The sequence below is a fragment of the Triturus cristatus genome, chromosome 7, assembly GCF_964204655.1.
Source record: "Triturus cristatus chromosome 7, aTriCri1.1, whole genome shotgun sequence".
In the NCBI taxonomy this organism is placed as follows: Eukaryota; Metazoa; Chordata; class Amphibia; order Caudata; family Salamandridae; genus Triturus; species Triturus cristatus.
In genome coordinates this window covers 1429492440-1429512111 of record NC_140590.1, presented here as the reverse complement: position 1 = coordinate 1429512111, position 19672 = coordinate 1429492440, and the positions used below count along the sequence as shown (strand labels likewise).

The window sequence follows — 19672 nt, the reverse complement described above, 5'->3', positions numbered from 1 at the left end:
CACCACAAGAAGCCAGAGTTATGTAATGGGAAGTACTGCAGCTGAGCACTAGACAAGGGAAAAGTTGTTGGTAGTATGTTACAGAAGACCTTTACTTTGCTCCAAGATATTCTATTGTAATGGTGAAAACCTTACAACTCAAGCATCCATATAAAAAGACTATGGCGATTGCCTTCATTTGTAAATTCGTAGTTGAAACAAAGAAAACAAAAATATAGCAGCAAACAAATTTGTACGTTTTTTGGGGGGTAAAAGGTAAAACACCTAGTCTAGGAAGATGAAACAATAACTGTCAATTCAATCCAATAAAGACTGGGGGGAGGGGAGCAATGCACAAGACAAAGAGCTTTGTTAAAGAACATAAACACAGACACAAACTTCAGCGAACAAGATTTCTTTAACAGGGTTAGCAGTATCCAGTTGCTTTTTGTTATAAATATATTATATACATTCAGATCAAATTAACTTTCCCATTACACAAAAAAAATATTTTAAGGCTTTATATTATTTACAGAAAAAAGCAAGCACCTTAAAAAACATCATCACCCCTTAAACAATTTCCTTTTGCAGAGAAGAAATCTGATACCTTTGCTCACGAGAACTTAACAGCAGGTATCCGGTACTAGGGCTACTCTCGACCAGTGTTAAGAAATATATACCAGCCTGAGCATCAAGCCCTTAAACTGACGTAAGTGCATGTGTGTGTCTGTATGTTTAGAGTAAACTAACATTTACTGTCATTTCTTACACCATCAGTTAACAAGATTCAGAATTCGGTTTGAGGACAGGAAACAAATGAATGGCTGTATAATTTGTGATTGCAACATTTGGGCTAGTCTGTGTCCTATGACCAACAGCCTATGAAGCCAAAGTCCTATTGCATATTGGGAAGACCCAGTTCAAAAATGAAGATACAATTAGTAAGAACTATTACTATCATTGTTACAGGGCATGGTGGATTGGTTTGGTTACTTCGATATGCAGTTTCCATGCATTGTATAATAACAGACTTTTCTCCACAATGCAGTGACACTAAGACAGCATTCTCTCTTGCTACCCATCCTATGTGTCTGACATCTAGCGACTGCTAAACGGTATATTAATGTTGATACAACAAATTATTATTGTTTCACCCAGGGTTTTCCTTAGTGCAAGTTTTATTACATTCGCTTCTTTCTGGCTCATACGATGTTCCTATGAGAATCGGTACGGTGAAACTACCTAAAACATCAGCATCGACAGTTACACTGAAAAGCACTGTGTGAACAGAAATCTAACCCTTCTGCTCAAGTGACTGATGATTAAAATGCCAAGTTCGTATTTGCAGGGTGTCGGTTAGCACTTTTATCTCCCGTTTAGAAGTCTGTTATTCTTTGCAAGTCTTGTATTTTTGGCTGATGGCTTATTTCTTAAAAAATATAGTTGGCAACAAGTCAGGGACAGCACAAGGCTGGCAATGTTTCATTTAACTTTTTGCGCCCACTTCAAGTCATCAGACCGTGGTTTCTCCCCGGTAAATCCATGAATTGTTTCTTCAAGGCGCCTCCAAAATCCAATCTTCTCCAATGGATAGTTCAACCAACCTGCAATAAAAGAGAAGATAAAACTCAGTAATAGAAACAAGTAACAGCAAAAGAGAATACCACACACTAGATTGCAAACGTCATCAGTGAAGAAGCCGTACGCTTTAATGCACATGGAGAAGCAGTACAGTGATTTTAAATTGTTTCTCAGTACACCTTAATGTTGCCTCTGACAGATCAATGTTAATGCAGATGTAAACCAACAAGGTCCCTGTGTGTATTCTTAAAGGAATCTTCCTAGTTAGCAGAGATGCCCTGGATACAGGCTCACTTGAGTAGAATATGTTACTTACCTGTAAAAGATTTTCTACAGCATAGCATTGGCCTTCGACAGATTTAGATGGTGTTTGACTATTCTTTTGTGCCAAGCTGGAAACTCTCCAGTTAAAAATGAACATGAGGAATTTTTAAATAGCCATCCAGCCAAGGGACTCTCTTCTTAAGCCAGTTCAGCACAGTTTTCCCATACATTTCCTGCCCTGCAGTAACTTCTCCCTTTGGCTACTCTTTTGATCAGAGTTGTCACCTCAGCCTCCAGGTACTGCCTTGCTTGCATACAGTCCTAGGCGATGACCAGATGGCTTCTTTTCATATGTCTAGCAGAGGTGTGGTTTCCATAAATAAAGCCATTGTAGTCCTGCTTCTTGTTGAGTGGGCTGAGACTCTCCAGACCGGTTGTTCAACATTTTGGTAGGCAAACTTCATGCAGTCTATTAACTATCCAGTGATGGAGCCTATAGGCAATGCATGCTTCAGCCTGGGCTGTCTAAAGGCCACAAAGCACCTAGATGTAGTTTACAATGCTTTTATAATTTTTTTCCTATTAGTTAAGCACCATCTTTACATTTACAATACACAGTGCTTGATCAGTCTTACTGACGGGACTTGAACCCCCGGTAAAGACACTATTTGGGTGACACAGAACTAGTAGACACCCCAGCGCAAATTTGGGTATGTCCAGAGACTGACCGTGTCAGGATAGAACTTGATTTCAACTGAACATGCCTACTCTCATCCATCCTCCTGGCACAGGAGACCGCTATCAAGTCATTTTCCATGTTAAGAATCTGAGCTCACAATCTTGGATAGGTTTCAAAGGTTTCGCTGTGGCACAGTTAAGCACCACAGTGAGCGCACATCTCAACATTAGTTCTCTGAGCAGCGAAAAACATAGGGAGCAGACCTTTAAGGAAGGTTGCATTATTAAAGCAAGAAGTGTTTATTGCTTGTGTTGAAGGTTCTGGGCATCGCTGACCAAGCCGGGAAATCAAATATAGCCCAGTCAGAACAATAAATAATAAAGTACTTTTTCGGGGTGTGCTGTACACATGCCTACCTACTACCACCATACAGACAGCACAGCCTCCAGCCGGGGCTGTCTGCGAGTACAGGGTAGCCGGCTTTTACTGGGTCAAACAGCCCCCGTGCTCGCTGCCCAGCCTGAAAGAGCACCAGCCACACTTCGAGCTGGACTGCACCCAGGGCAAGAGCCTCTTCGGGAAGCCGAAAGAGAACGAGTGCCCGAAGCCGGTCTACCGCTGGATGCAAGGAATGAATTCATGCAACATTGAGCGTCGCCCCTTCCTCTCTGTCTGATCGCACTCCAGCCAAGCCCTCTGACTGCTCAAGCCTGCACGCTGAATGCGCACGCCCTCTGCCTGCTCAATCCACAGTCCTCTCACCTGCCTGCTTCATCCATCCTTACACGCACTTTTAGTACTCAGGCCTCTGGCTCCTCTGCCTGCTCAGCCCTCTGTCCTCTACGCTGCCTGCTTCATCCAACCCTGTTCATCCACGTGGGCTCTCTGCCTGCTCAGCCCTCTGACACCATCTGCCTACTCATCCGCGTGCGCTCTGTCTGCTCAGCCCTCTGGCACCTCTGCCTGCTCATCCGTGTGGGCTCTTTGCCTGCTCAGTCTTCTGTCCTTAACGCTGCATGCTTCACCCACTCTGTTCCTCAGTGTGGGCTTTCTGCCTGCTCTGCCTTCTCTCACCCTGTGCCCCCTGCCTTCTCTGAGCCTGCTCGTCCTCCAGTGGTTTGGGCACTAGGGTGAGGTACAGTTGGCGTCAGAGAAGGCAAGACATTTTCGAGAAGTTGTTTGCACAGGGTTAGGTTGAAGTGCACACTCTTGGCAACATTTCAGCTTCCCTCCCTCTGAAACAGGTGCCACTATTAAAACTCTAAATGAACCCGCAGGTAACTTTTGCTAGGACTCGCAGCAGCAATGCAGCACAATTCTGTACAGGCACAAAACAAAGAATGGACATTCATACACAAACCCACCCATACACAATGTGCCAGCATATATTCTATCACATTTGATAGCGCTCCCTACTACTGTCAAGGTGCCGAAGCGCTTTGTACAGATTTTTATGAATGTATGCACACACATACAAACTACATCACAGTGTACCAACATGCCTGTACATAAATGCAGACAAAATGAATATGTAAGAGTACACATTTACAATGTGCACAGAGGTATACGCAAAGTAAATTGAACAGCACACCACATAATTAAACTTCACTACATACTACTCCACAACACAAAACACCAATCCACATAATTACACTCTATGACACAACCCCACTCTAAATAATTCCATTACACTCAATACCACATAATTACTATCCACAATTCCACTGCACACCATGACACAATTGCACTGCCCATATTCATTCCACACCACACTATTCCAAGCTACAAAATTCCACAACTAACAATTTCAATCCAACCCACATAATTCCACTCCACACTACATACATCCACTCCATAAACATAAGTAAAAGACATGGTCGTTTAAAACGCCAACAGCTCTAACTTTCACAAATGCGAGACCGATTACATTGCAAACGCTTGTCTTCAGGTGCATACTTCTGCCAGCAGATTATTTATCTTTTGAATAGATTACCAAGCAGCACACCATTGTGAGGAGTGAACTGAAGGGATGGTCTGGAAAGGACGTCCAGAACAGGCAAACGGGCCATTCCACTGTACTTCTAAATCTAAGCAGTAGTTCTCAGCAAAAGTATGAAGGACCATCCATGTAACCACTCTGCAGATTTCAGCCACAGGAGTCCCCTTGCTAATGCCGAGGTAGAAGAGCTGGCCCTGGTGTAATGGGCCTTATGCACAACACATTTTAACACAAAAGATAATCCACTTCAACAAGGTTTGCTTTTGAACAGTTTTTGCCTTCCAGTTGCGTGCGTACTCTTCAAAGAACTGGTCACCAATCCAGAAATCCTTGGTGAGGTCAATGGAAAAACTGACCACCATCCATGGATCCAGCCTATGTAGACCTAGCCTCCTTCTTTGTACGATGTGGAGAGATAAAAAGGACCGGGGGGGAATAGGTTGACCCAATTGAGGAAAAATAAGTAATGGGTGGACATATGGCGATTGAAACTCACTGACGTGTCTTGCTGAAGCAATGGTAAGCAGAAAGAATCCATTCAAATAAGATTTTACTAGATCGCACAATGAAATATGGAAATAACAAACAATTACTACACTCTCGGACCACAATACTGGGATCAGGTTCTGTCACACTTGAGGAAACCCCATTACTATTATATATAATGAAATGGAGTAAGTGCAAAGACATGGTCTGGGGTTTGCTTGTGCAGCACCCTCATCTCACCCATACACTCGATATTACTGAAAGACCCTAAAATATGTTGACAAAATAGGAGGTAAAACCTATAGAGCTGAAGACTGGGGAAATATCTTTAAAACACATGGCTGAGAACTATGAAGGACCCGCTTGAAATACCTAGAATTCAAAATGTTACAGTACTGGTCTTGGATCCTCACAAAACTAGACATAGCCAAGCTGACGGGAGAAGACAAGCTGGAGATGTAAATCTCATGAATATGACTTACTCCATTTCGTGATCGTGACGAGATGTTGGGCAGCATGGCATTTCCTACACAATACTATTGTTCTTTCACACCATCCACTAAACGGGCAATGCATGGCACCTCCACACACTGGTGGAGACAGACAGGCACCTTACCGTTGATAAGGCAAATACTGTCACAAGTTATCTTTTTTTCCCCAAAAACGATTCAATGAAGGGAAAGCCTTAATTTTATGTCAACGTCTTTATACTGTTTATCTCTATTCTTCTTTTGCAGCCTCAATTCTGTTCTATGTTTAGAATCCCGTTAGGATAGCAGTTGGCTGGCTTTTTTGCCACAAAACGTCACTTACACTTTGCTAGAAGTGATACATTTATGCTACGTCTTAAGTCTTTCTCTAACAACGACCTTAACAGAGCGAGCACGTGAGTGGGTTACTCCTTTAATGACAACAAGGCAGTAGGATGCAGCTTATTTTGTTATATAAATGACACCTCACATAAGTATTCTGATGACTCCTCATAATCTTTAGCCAATGATGCATTGGGGAACTGCTGAAGTGTGCACTATTCTCGACACGGACAAGTAGATCAATACTCTGCAAAAAAAAAAAAAAGTGAAACTTCCACTGCAGTACATTTTCCACCACTGGGAAGATTCTAAGACTGCAACTGATGTCTTCCACAAGAAGAGAGCGCGCGTTTGGACAAATGCTACTCCCTTTCATTCTTAACTAGCAGCAATTACAAATACTCTGGTGCGGAGAAGATATTTTGCAACCATAAAAAAAAAAACATTTCATTGTACTGTAGGTGTTCACAAATATGCCTTCTGCATACACTTAAAAGACAGTTATCCCAATAGGTGTAGCAAAAGTTTAGACCTGCCGATTTTGGGGGGGGGGGGGGGGGGAGGGGGGGAAATCACAGTGCAAAAGGATGGGACAAGGTTCTAGGGAGGGTAAGGCAGCACTTTGAGCTTATTACTCTAACCAGCCATGGAGAAGTGCAGAACTCTGCTGGGCAGTCGGACAGCCGGCTACTCTACCATTCATTCACACCCTATCAAAAGAAAATGCTCTGTAAATGTGAAGCAATTTAAAATTGGAAGCTAATAATTTAAGTTGGTAAAGTTGGAACTGTTAGATTGATTAATGAAAACAGCAAAAGTTCAGGAAACAGAATCTAGTATGGGCAACCAGTACCTTAACAGAAGCACTGGTTTGTGCATGATAAAAAGAGAGCATGCAATAAGAGAAAAAATACAGGCATATTGCTAGAGTCTAGCATATTAATTTATCTTTCAGAAATTAAACAAAATACTGAAAAGCTCCAACCTTTCCAATAAAATAAAACACCCGTTTTTTGTTGAGCTCTTCGTTTGTGAATTAAACATTTCATAATTTGTGGATTTGATATGCAATGGGTTCGGTTATATTGTGCATTGTTTTAAGGTTCTATTTATGAATTGCTTAAGCGGGGGGGTCAAAAGGTTAAGAACCACTGCTCTAGAAGTCAAAAAAATTGCTCAATAGTAAATTTAACCTCAGTAGAGAAGGTAACCGAATAAAGGAAGGATGTAGGAAAGAAGATCTCTCCCAATCGGAATTAAAACAGAACCCAAAGACGGAGTGAGTTTTCAGAATAACTTTGCCCCAACCGAGTACAATCTGTAGGGATTTCAGTTCATTTATGCACTTGGCTGATTTTATGCCATGAAGAAAGGAGCTTCATGTCACACAAGTTCGATTTTGGGGACTTTTGGCACCCGACTGGAGGTAAGGGCAGATTGGGCGCATCACCTATTTTTAGGGTAGCCTGTTTCCATAGGTGGGAACCAAAGCCAGTAGTGACGGCTATGCAGCAAGAAAGACTGGAAAAAGTCACAATATCATACAAGGAGCAAGTAAGCAGGTTTATCAATTTAGAAATGACCTAATAACCTCAGTGATGTGTTCATGAACTGGCATCATCTGTGAAATGGATGGGGTAGGGATGATGACGGGTGCAGGCCCACAGGGGGAAACAGATGTCGACGTTTCGACCCTTGTGCATATAGGGTAATTCGATAACTCTGCTCTCGGGTCTTCCTAAGGACAGGGGCAACCTATGTAGGGTGTAATTAGGTATGGTCTGGTCACTGTCCCCAATTGGTGGGTAGTCTGTCTGTAGTACTGTGACGGTGTCGTATAAACAAATGTAGGCTGTTTTAGACTAGGTCTCGTCTCCTGAAATGAAAGACACGGTCTATGCGTGCGGCTCCTTCTCGGCGAAACGAGATTGACCACGGGCGATTCATCTCACCCTTAATTAAGGAGCTAACAGCATACATTTATTGTTTATGCGACACCGTCAAAGTATTAAGGACGGACTACCCACCAATTGGGGCAGTGACCAGACTATATCCAATTACACCCTACATAGGTTATCCCCCTGTCCTGAGGAAGACCCGAGAGTAGAGGTATCGACATCTGTTTCCCACTGTGGGCCTGCACCTGTCATCATCCCTACCCCATCCATTTCACAGAGGTTTCTCTGTGCACCATTTTGAAAGAAATATGAACAATACTTGAAACGACCCGTAAGGGGTAGGCCCTGACAAGAAACTAGGCTGACTGTATACCATAGCCAGTTTGTATATTGTAAAAATTATTGTAATTGAACTCTACTTTGAATGTGATTGTAAACCCCTTCTATTCTACTGTATCTGCCCTACACATGAGCACACCTTCTGTTCCCTCTACTTCTTATGTTGAAACAACTTCTTTTGTATTGAATGCGACAATCTGTTCATGTGAGGAGATCCTGTGAATAAAACAGTTCCTCTGACTTCAAATTTGATTTAGTGCCAGTGTATCTATTGAGAGTGTGCATATATACTTTACATGCTGAAGAGTGTCTGAACTGTATGACTATATGCAAATGACATGGAATCATGATGTGTTTTAATTAAGATTACAGAACAATTTAATTGTATGCTTAAATTGGTCTAGGACCAACGGTCTTTCTTTACCAATCAATAACCAGGTCTGTGGACTTTTCTCTTTGATACCCCATTATATATAATGGGGATCTACAAAGACTGTCAGAGGGAACTGATGGAAAGTACTAACAGAATAAAGTATCATAGCCCTCCAACAGAAGCTCTGCTTTTAAAGCTCTACATGTGTGTTGGGATTCCTAGACAGGTCAATAGTTGCAACAAAAAAAAAAGAAATGTGCATCAATTTGTTGTTAAAATGACGTTCTTGGTTGTAATGATATGAATTGCAAATTACCTGTTGTAATACAGAAATAGGTCTCATGCGGCGACACATGATGGATGCGATGATGCTTCCGAGGTAATATGATGTGGCAGTCCTGCAGGAAGACTACCCAACAAGGAAGACCGAAGTAGGTATGAGACCATTTGTGAATCTGGTTTGTTAACGTCACAAATATCGCAAGGGCAAACACGAAGCAATCCCACGGATATGTTCTATGTATTGCTTCTACAAAAGAAGAAAATTAAAGGACAAAAATCAGATAATCCCTCATAAAATATCCCCATAGGCAACACACAATTACTCTTTATCATTAAACTATGACTTCTTGTCTAGGAAAGAGCTCAACATATTTTCAAGTGCACTTTAAAATGCAAAAAATCTTTACTAACAATTGGAAATTGCAGTTATTTGAAGAGCACCGAGGTGAAAATCACACTTGCTTTCTTTACTGCATACATTCACACACTTGACACTTTAAAGTTGGTTAATCCTATGCTTCCTTCTATTAAGATCCTATGGAAGAGACAAGCATTCACATGTCATCTAGAACAATTCCTGCTGAGGAGCAAAGATCAACAAATGCAAAAGAAACGATGGATGGAGGGAATGCTGATCAATGCAAACATTCACCCCCAGTCACAAGGAATTGGGTTTAATCCGTCATTATTTTGCTCACCACACCACCCCAGTTTGGACCCAGCCATATGCAAATCAGTCTTAACCCTGTTCCTATGCGAACAGTCCAGCCCGAACTGCCAAGCCAGGTCCTCCCTACACTAGAAACAAGCATCCTGGGACTGGTTTCAGGGCATCACCCCTCATCAGCCAGGCTAGCTTGAATCCAGTGGGTCAGTGAGCAAGCGACCCACGTCTGGGCATACCCTTCCCACTTAGGGCGACGAATGCAAAAGAAACAAAAACAAATACATCTTAAGAAAAAATGCTCCATGAAGAAATAAAGACACAGTTTCAGTTATTTTAGTGAAGTATGTGTGAGAAAGTGTCTCTGTATATACTGTTCCCAAATAGGTACAGTGTGTACAGAGTCCACAGTCCCCAGAGGTTTGGCAGAGGTTAAAGTTAGATATCACCTTACTCTCTAAAGTGGTAGCTTGGTCGAGCAGTAAGGCAGTATCAGAGGACCGTGTAAAGCATTTTTTTGTACACACTCAGTCAGCAAATGGTCTCACACACTCAAGAACTGAACTCTAGGCCAATGGTTTATATAGAAATAAAATATATGCTTGTTTTATTTTAGAACCAACAATAGGTATTAAAATATACTTGCTCAGAATGAGAGGCTTTAGTTAAATACTTTTGCAATATGCAATTGACTTTTGTAGACAATAGTTACAGGTTGTTGCAATAGGCAACACAATGTCAAACACAATAATACATTGATCTTAATGTGAGTTTTTAAGTTATTTGCAAGAGATTACTTTCAGAATTACTTTTCTAATTCCAGGACTGGATCTTAGATTCAGTCCTGGGACAGGTCTTGGAAACAAGTGAGTAAATTCGTTTCAGTTACTGTTAGGATTTTTAGGCAATATTTTGATATTTTAAAAGTTGACACTTAGAAGAAATTTAATAAAAACAGTCAATGATTCCCTATGGGAGAAAATTCAAGTTACAGGTAAAGTATGTTCTCGTTACTTTTGTAATCCAGGGCTGGGCTCCTAGGCTCAGTACTGGAACCTCTATCTAAAACAGGTAAGTAATTCCGTTTTCACAGTTGGTACGATTTTTAACGAATATTTGTAATTTGCAAAAAACTATACTTAGGAAACCATTGACTGGTTTTCTGTGAAATTTCTTCTATGGAAGAAAATTGAGTTACTGGTAAGTACGGTTGTGAGTACTTTTCAGGGTCAGTGCTGGGCACCAAGATCCAGCACTGGGATCTCTCCTAATAGCAGGTGAGTATTTCCGTTTTTGTTACTCAGGTGATTTTAGGTGAATATTTTACATTTTAGAAACTCCACACTTAGAAGAAATTTCAGAAGAAACCAGTCAATGTTACCCTATGGAAGAACATTGGGTTATCGGCTTTTGGGTAAGTACTCGACTGGCAGAGTTAAGGTTCTGGGCACAGACTCTGGGGTCTCCCAGGGTCAGGTTAGTACATTTGTTACACCCTCAAAGCACTGGGGCGGCCGGGTGCAGAGTGAGTTAGGCCCAATGTTATCCTATAGAAGGCAGGGGGGCCTTGGTTGGTGGCTGCTGACTAGCAGGCCACGTGGCTGTGGGAGCTGGGCTCCTGGTCAATTGCTCAGGGCAAATGGGGAAGTAGATAGGAGTAGAAGTTACACTGCCAGGGCCACTTGGGCGGCTGGGTGCTTTTGAGCCTTCGGGCGCTCAATGGATTTCAATGAGAAAGCTCCAGGCTGAACAAAGGCTGCAAGCTCGGGGACAAAGATGCTTCAGGTGCCACCACCACTTCGAGAGGTAAGTTGGGTAGTTGGAGGATAGGTAGGTACCCAGGAGTCGGGCACAGGGGGCCGCAGGGCGCCGGGTGCAGGGGTGCCTTTTGGTGTCGGGAAATCTTAGAATCTGTTTATTGCGGTTGGGGAGGTCCCTGGTTCTGAGGCTGCAGGCGTAGTCAAGAGCTTCGAGGTGAGTCCTTGGGTGCCGGATTCGGTGTCTTTGTCCACTCCGGCACAGGTCGGCTTGGCAGGTGCAGAGTGTGCAGGGTTTGCGGTTCCGGGCTGATGCCAGGGTTTAGAAACTTGAGCCACTGCTCATGGGAGTCCCAGATGAGTCGAGTCACAAGGTAGCCAGGTCCTCAGGGGTTTGTGAGGTTGCCGGCCACAAGAAGTGCCGGGATTTAACAGGAGCCGGTTCGAGGATTGACAGGCCGGTAGGGATGGGGCCAAAGCAGTTGGTGTCTTCCTCTTCTTAGCAGCTGTATGGCGGGTCTTCTTTCTTCTTGCTCTTCTTTGTCTTTTCGGAATCTGGAGAAGGTTGGTTCAGGGTGCCTCTAAATACTAGATTTAGGGGCGTTACAGGTAGGTAAAGGGCAGGGACCAATGGGTCCCTGCCCTGGGGTGGGTACACCCCCTATCCTGCCACTCTCCTGTGGGGGAGGGGCAGTAGCCTAGTCCTGATTGGGCAGGGCCTCCCATCTACAAGATGGCGAGCGCCCGGAGATGTGCTTCACATCGCCTCCCCCACCTGAGGGGTGGGGTTGGCAGGCTAGCACATCCCCTGTCCTTATTTGGGGTTTCCGGCCAGTCTTCCCGCCAGAGTGGGGGTCAGAACCGGTGGGGGCCAGTTTGCGGGGTACAGCAAGTGGCCTGGAGAAGCTCACAGAGGCGGCATGCCTTTGAAGCTTCCCCCTGCCCATCCTGGGGGAGGAGACCTAGCACCTCACCCAGGATGTGCATTGTTGCAGGCCCAGGAGAGCAGGGGCTCTCCACCAAGGGGTCCAGCAACATGTCTGCTATGTGGCAGCCTCCCAGACCAGACGTGGATTGTAGGTTAGGTTTCAGGGGGCATCTCTAAGATGCCCTCTGTAGTGCTTTGTACATACTGGAATAAATATCGTTTGATCGTCTTACCCCACCCGGACTTCTTCGCATCCTGAGCCGCGTCCTGGCTCTCGGGTCCACTCCAGTGGTTCCGTTCACCACCCGATCCCCGTGGTCCTCTTCGGGGGCCTGCGCTGTGGACTCTTGCTGCTCGGCTCCTGATTTGAGTCGGCCTCTAACTGGACAGGAGAGCTGACCCGGTGACCCTCAGAGGCCGATGCCGAGAGCTGGACCCGCTGTGTGCCCTTGCGGTCGCCGCCTGGAGCCTGCGGCTTAGCGGAAATTCCCGACCTTCACCCTGGTCAAGGACCCAAACCGAAAGTCCTTGCTGCTCGGCTCCCGGCTGAAACAGATCGTTCCTCGGACGGGAGGACTGCCCAGAGGTCTTCCGGAAACCGATGCAGAGGGTTGGGCCCACTGTGGTGTACCAAAATCTGGCCCAGTCTGCACGAGCCCCCCCGAAGCGGACGCCTGAAGGAGCACCGACGGAAAAACTGCTGTGGGGCTTGTGCGGTGGCTCCCCGCTGCTCAACTGGGGCAGGTGCTTTTTAATCGGACCTTTCTGTGCCCCCTCAACAGCCAAGCGAGATTTGGCCGATTCGCGCAGTGTCTCCCTGCGGCTTGCCGGAGGCCCTCCTGCATGGCTGCGAGATCCTCTGAACCAGAGGGCATTTGCAGGCACACCGGAACCCTTGACGAAGAACCACCCCAAGATGGGCGGAAGACGTTCCTCGTACATGAGGACAGCTCAGTGGATTCGCGAAGGCCGACGCTGAGACGCCGACGCTGGAGCTGAGACCGCCGTGATTCCCTAATCGTCGTTGGAAGCCTGCAGTTGACCATAGTTTCACCTGAGGTGAGCCCGCCAATTATTATTGAAAGACCATCAACAACAATGAACCGACTAGGGCTACTCAGTGCCCCCCTCCCCCCGTTGCTCACTTGATCTGGGCCTTTATTTTTTAAAAACCCGACCGGCACCCGAGCAGCACCTCTCAATTTTTGAACTCCTCTTCAACACTCTTTCCGACCAGCTGTTACTATCTTCTCCCTCCCCCCCCCGACAACCTCTCACTCCCAAAACCCCTCCGGACCCCCTACGGCCGCCCCTACTCCCAACCCTCTCCCTAATGACAGTCCCCGTACAACAACTCCTACTCTGTCACCCTCACTTGAACTATCCCTGGTCGCAATCCAATCCCCCTTGCCTCACCAACCCCCTCTCAACTCTCCTCCGCCCCCCAGAGACTAACTCCACACCCCCATGTCACTCCTAACCTTAATGAGACATCCCTCGCACTAACTCCTATCCTACCCATCTCTCTGGAACCAACCCCCCCCCCCCACCCCCACAATACACTCCTCCTAACCCCCATGCCCCCTAATGACCGACCTACTCCGACACCCTGCAACCTCCCTTTTCCCCCTCTTACCAGTCCCTTAACGACCATAACCCCTCATATCACCACCCCTTCCATCACAAACTACATTTCCTCCCTTTTCAACGCTGCCGCATCCCCTCTCGCCCCGCATACTCTCTCCCCCCTCCCCCCACCAGTCCATCACACGTCACTCCCAACCCCCCCCTCCCAACACCGGCACACACACCCCTCCCATCCCCTGGCCTTCCCCAATCTTCCTCCTAACACAGAACCACCCACATTATCCCCCCCCTAGCAAAACTACCACTCCAATCTGCCAACCTTCCCTCCCTAGCCACTCCGTCCCTAACCCCTCCTCCATCCCAGACACCTCCACTTCCCTCCTCCCTAACCTCTGTCAGACACTTCGTAACTTAGACCATAATCTCTCTACCCTAGCTACTGAACTTACCCTACTCAGAAAAGATTTCAATCGGATCAAATCCTACAAACCCATAGCACGCCCCTCTTGGCCATCTGCTCCAAGTAGTAGCCACGGAAAACACCCATATCCCATACATTGGGTAACAACGCCTCTCCTCACCCGCTCTGACAGACCCCTTCGAACCTTGAATCCCTACTAAGCCCACGACCTCTCTGCCCTCTGTAACGCCTACCTTAACCATCCCCCTCCTAAAGACCCCTCCCCCACTCACTCCAATATTTCAGTTATCTTGGGGACTAGCAGAATCCCCGAGACTCCGAGCTCCCCCAGACCTCCCCCACAACTCTCCAGCATTCAACTTCTCCCCGCCCCTAATACAAACCCTAAACCCCTTTCCTGCATGCTCGTTAATTGCCGCTCGGCTGTCTGAAATGCGACCGAAATCTCTGAAACCATCCTCAACCAGGATGCTGACATTGCCTTCCTTACTGAAACCTGGCTCAAAGACCACTCTACACCCATCCTTGACCTTCTGCCCTCCCCTGGCTACTCTATTCTCAGAAAAGACAGACCTGAAAAAATAAGGGGAGGTTTAGCAATTATTTATAAAGAAGAACTTCAACTCTCCCCAATTAATAACACGGACTACACAACCTTTGAATACTTAGGAGCCGAACTTAAAATAAAAAGCTGCCCCCCCAAATACGACTCCATAACATATACCACCCTCCTGGTGAACCCCTTCCATTTGCCGAAGAACTATCCGACCTTCTTACTAAATCGTTACTTTCCAATTCTAATGATCTCTTCCTTGGAGATCTTAACCTCCACTGGAATGAACTCAATGACCCTGCAACCATCCTTCTCAAAAGCCTTCTTGAGATTAGCTACCTCAAACAGCTCTGCCACTCCCCCCAACCACACCAAAGGAGCTACGCTAGACGCCATCATCTCCAACCCTGATCTGACATCCTTATCCAACATCATCCCCATCGATTGGTCTGACCACCATCTTATTCTGTTCACGATCTCCCCTCCAGCCCCACCCGCCCCTAAACAAAACAATAAGACTACTACTGTGACCAGAAATCTTAGGCAAATCCCCCCCCACAGGCCCCCCCCCCCGGCACTTTGGAACATAAACTCCAATCCCAACTCAGTCTCACTGCCCCCTCCTCTAATGCAAATGAACTCACTGAGCACTTTAACAAAACTGTCTGAGGTTTTAGACCAACTCGCCCCTCTGAAAACGAAAACGCTAAAAAATGTCCCCTCTAAATCATGGTTCACCCTAGACCTTAATAAAGAAAGACGCTCACTGAGACTGGCTGAAAGAACATGGAGACAACACCCTTCCCCATTCCACCTTGCTCTCCTCAGAAATGCAAGATCCTCCGACAAAAAACACATCTTTTCGGAAAAAGCATTCTTTCGTCATCAACTCTCTCGGGCCAAAAAAAGACCTAGAGAACTGTTCAACATTATTAGAAATCAAACCTCACCTGCACTCCCTAACCCGGTGGCCTCCACTAACAAATGTGAAGAAATCGCCAACTTTCAGTGAAAAAAACAATAATTATCGCAAAAATTGACCGCGCTTTCCTCCACCCCCAACCCTCGCCCACCCCTCAACACCCCCTGGATACTACACCCTATCCACCTCTCCCTTTGAACTCACCACTGACACCTTCACACCTCCTCCCATCGCACATCCCTCCTGAACCCCTGCCCAGTATCCTACAGCTCAAAAATAACGCCTCATGGCATAACTTCCACCCAGTCTCTAAACAGGAAGTCTTCAACATCCTTACTAAACTCAAACCCTCCTCCCACACTAAAGACCCTCTCCCCTCCGCACTCGTCCAAGATCCCAAACACGTCATTGTACCCTACTGGACCAACATCATTAACGCCTCCCTCTCTACAGGAAATGTTCCCATCTCCCTTCAACTCGGACAAATCACCCCCATCCCCAAAAATCCCAAAGCCGACCCCAATGACCCTACCAATCTCCGCCCTATCTCCAACCTCCCCCCCCCCCCCCCCTCTCCAAAGCCCTCGAAAAATGCGCCCTCCACCAACTGGACAAACACATTGACACATTTAACCTTCTAGACCCCCTTCAATCTGGCTTCCGCAAAGGTTGCAGCACTGAAACCGCACTGCTCAACAGTCGATGATATTCACTTAGCCCTGGACAAGGGCGAGAGCTACCTACTCATCCTCCTTGACCTCACCGCTGCATTTGACACAGTCTACCACCCAACCCTACTCAATGCACTCAAACGCTTCGGCATTAATGGCACGGTCCTTATCTGGTTCACATCCTACTTCCAACATAGAACCCAACAAATTAAAATTAAAATCAGCCTCTCTAGACCAACCCCTGTCTCCCTAGGTGTCCCTCAAGGATCCATCCTTTCCCCGCCCTTTGCAACCTCTTTATGGAACTCCTGACCCTCATACTTAAACAAGCAAAAATCAACTCAACTATCACCTATATGCTGACAACACCCAACTGTACTATAAAATAAAGTCCCATGCCGATATCCTACACCTTAACACTACACTTACAAAGATCCAAACCTGGTTCCATAACAACCATCTTAAACTAAATCCTAACAAAACTGAGATCATCCTCTTCTCTCCCAAAAACAACCATCTCCCCATCCAAACATGGATCACTGACCTTAATGCCCTAAACTGATCTCTCTCCCTCGCCAAATCTGTCAAATCACTCAGCATCACCATCACCAATAAACTCACACTCAACTCCCATGTAAAGAACTCCGCAAAAAGTGCACTCCTCACACTCCGGCATCTCAAAAAAAATCAAACCTTTTATTCAGCTGACTACTTCAAACTAATTATCCAATCTCTGGTCCTATCCAAAATAGAATGCGGGAATGCCCTTCTCTCAGGTACTCCCAAAATCCACCATGCCCCCAACAAATCTGTCCTCAAACTTGCAGCTAGACTAACAACCAACTGTAACCGTCTTGACCGCATCTCCCCTGCCCTCAAGACCCCCAAATAGCTCCCCATCGAAGGCAGATCCTCCTACAAAATTGCATGTATTACACACAAAGCCCTCTATCAGAACACTCCAACCTACCTCTCAACCAAACTCAAAAGAGCTGGCAGTGCCAGTACGCTGAGAAGCACCAACACTCTTCTTCTCATACCCCCTCTCCTAAAAAAAAAAAAAAAAAACTCCTCGAAATCCCGCTCCTTCTGCGGCAAGGCCCCAACCATTTGGAACGCCCTTCCCAAAGACCTTCGATGCAACTCCTCCTATGACAGCTTCAAGAGAAACCTTAAAATTCACCTTCTCAATACATTTTTGGGGTAATTAGTCCCATGATCTCCCCTCACCATACCCTCCCCCTCTACTATGTACACTAAGTCCTCCTTGGCATACTGTAATATCACTATTTATAACTACAGTCTGGTCCTCTCATTTTGTTTTCTGTATACACTATATGCACTCTGCTCAATATGTAATCTTAATTATTCCTTTATTTTTGTATAACCATTTGTTTAATTTGCTTCATCTATTGCTATTGTTTTCAGGTTTATTGTCATTGTCGATGTAAAGCGCTCTGATACCCTCGGGTGTACCTAGCGCTATATAAAACCTTTCAAATAAAATAAAGGAGTGGTACTGTTGAAAGTTATCATGCGGACAACCCTGATTTAAATAAACATAAAATAGATGAGTTTGCAAGAGATCATGAATCTATTTAGAAGTGAACCCCTCAAATGCAGTCATTGATTAGCACTTTGGTTACAAAAGATTCCACAGGTTCATTATTGGCCTGGAGTTCATGTGAAAAAAGTGTGCTTGTTCACTACTAGGCTTAGCATGAGCATACAGAATAGCTAAACAGAGTAGCTGTGTTGCTGTTAAAACACTAGATGGCACTAAAGAAAAATACTGTTGTTTGGCGAATCATTTAATATGAAATTTCCTGCCTTGTTTACTTTACTGCTAAAAACATGGATGGTATTGAGCGCTGAGATCGGAATTAATTGCCGGAGAAGATAGACGATGAGGTAAAAAGACGTGTTTTCTTTATACAATTGACAAAACCTGATGCACGTTAAACTTATAGCACGGAGTGAAGCATTGTCAGCAGACTGCTGAATGCCGTGAGTGTTTACCTGACAGAGCCTGAAGTACCTCAGAGAGGCATTAGGCATATAATTGTCAGACGCCAATAAATCACACACATTATATCCGATCTCTGTATAGTAAACCCTTTTACCACTTAACAGGTCCATGGGCACTAAATGAGAATTCTTCGGTTATCCAACGTGACTATAGTTAATGAGACCAGTTGATCGACAGTGATGGGCAGAACTAGTTCATGTCGCCGCATTTTTTAGGTTTTGTATGCGCTGCATAGGAGGGGACCTCTTGGAATCGATCAGCTTTTTTGGCCAAAAATGTGCACGCTTTGCATTGCTTTCTATTGCAACGCGTGCACGTTTGGCGTTTCCCTTGCAGGAGCGAGCAGCAGCGCCATGTGTTAGCAATTATCGCGCTCACTCCCGCAAGGTAAACGCTTGTCTTTCAGCGTTTGTTGTTGATGTTATCTGAGGGGGCGTAAAGTGCTGAGGTGACATCCAAACCATGGAAACGCGCCACTGAACCCGTGCAGTCTCATTCCACAGGCACCTGCCATGGCATGGCATTGTAGCAGCGAGGTAAGGGAGCAAGAATACAAGCACGTACAGTTTGTTGTTGAAGGAAAGTGTCGCCATGGTGGACTTTGTGTTGTGGGGGGAGATGTGCGACACAGGTGTTTCAGGAGCCTCGGTAAACTTGTCACCATCGGAAAGTATCCTCACCGTTTATCTCGCAGTCGCGCAGATTATCTGGGGTTTGTGTGACGCACACTTACACTGATGCACACTTGGTGTCAGTTGCTCACGGTGCGTCCACCCCAACATCACTGCCTTTGTGAGATTGGGGGCCAGGCGTGCCAAAAGCAAAACCACCCGTCTCATTTCAGCACTAAATGGCAATGAAAAAGTGGCGGCAAAGTTTACCCTGGGTCCAGCCAGACGAGCTGGATTAGACGTAGCGATCCCATTTCTACAACGTGTTGCAATTTTTATTTCAAGGTGAAGAAGAGGGTCTTGTCGTCAGAGAAAGTGGGCCTTCCACACATACCCATTTCCCACTGTCCCCCATAAGTTGCCAGCAGGTGATTAATCTAGGAGTGGAAAGGAGATAGCCAAATACACACTTGCTCATCACCCATGCGTTTATTCTCTGACTTTTCCTTCCGATCTGCTTTACTCTCCATCACTCAAGCATCTTGTTTCAATATCCTTTAACCTCATTCAGGTAGGTGTAACTTTGCCATTTTCGTAGCAAAGCGTTCTAACGCTCCTGGGCTGTGTTCGCGTTATATAAAATCACAAATTTAAATAAATATATGCTTGGCAACCCTCTATTATATTCCACCCCCCCCCCCCCCCCCCGTCGCTCCTCCCTATTTCACACAGAACAGTTTCCCGCTCGCCCATCCTCTGTTCCTCTTGCCCTTTGGAGACCACTTTCTTTTCACACTCACTCTGATGAGGCATTGAAGCGTAAATTCATCAACAAGG

At 45.6% G+C, this 19672-nt stretch overlaps 1 protein-coding gene across 1 annotated transcript in view; it reads right to left on the bottom strand.

Annotated features, from left to right (window-relative positions):
- Nucleotides 1-378: 378 nt before the first annotated feature.
- PEDS1 (plasmanylethanolamine desaturase 1) overlaps nt 379-19672 on the bottom strand; it is a 180123-nt gene continuing 160829 nt past the window's right edge. The window contains exons 5-6 of the mRNA XM_085619152.1: nt 8727-8939; nt 379-1583 (exon numbers count right to left, since the gene is read on the bottom strand). Coding sequence (XP_085475278.1) covers nt 1462-1583; nt 8727-8939 — 335 coding nt within the window. The 3' untranslated portion in view covers nt 379-1461. The remainder of the gene's footprint in view (nt 1584-8726; nt 8940-19672) is intronic.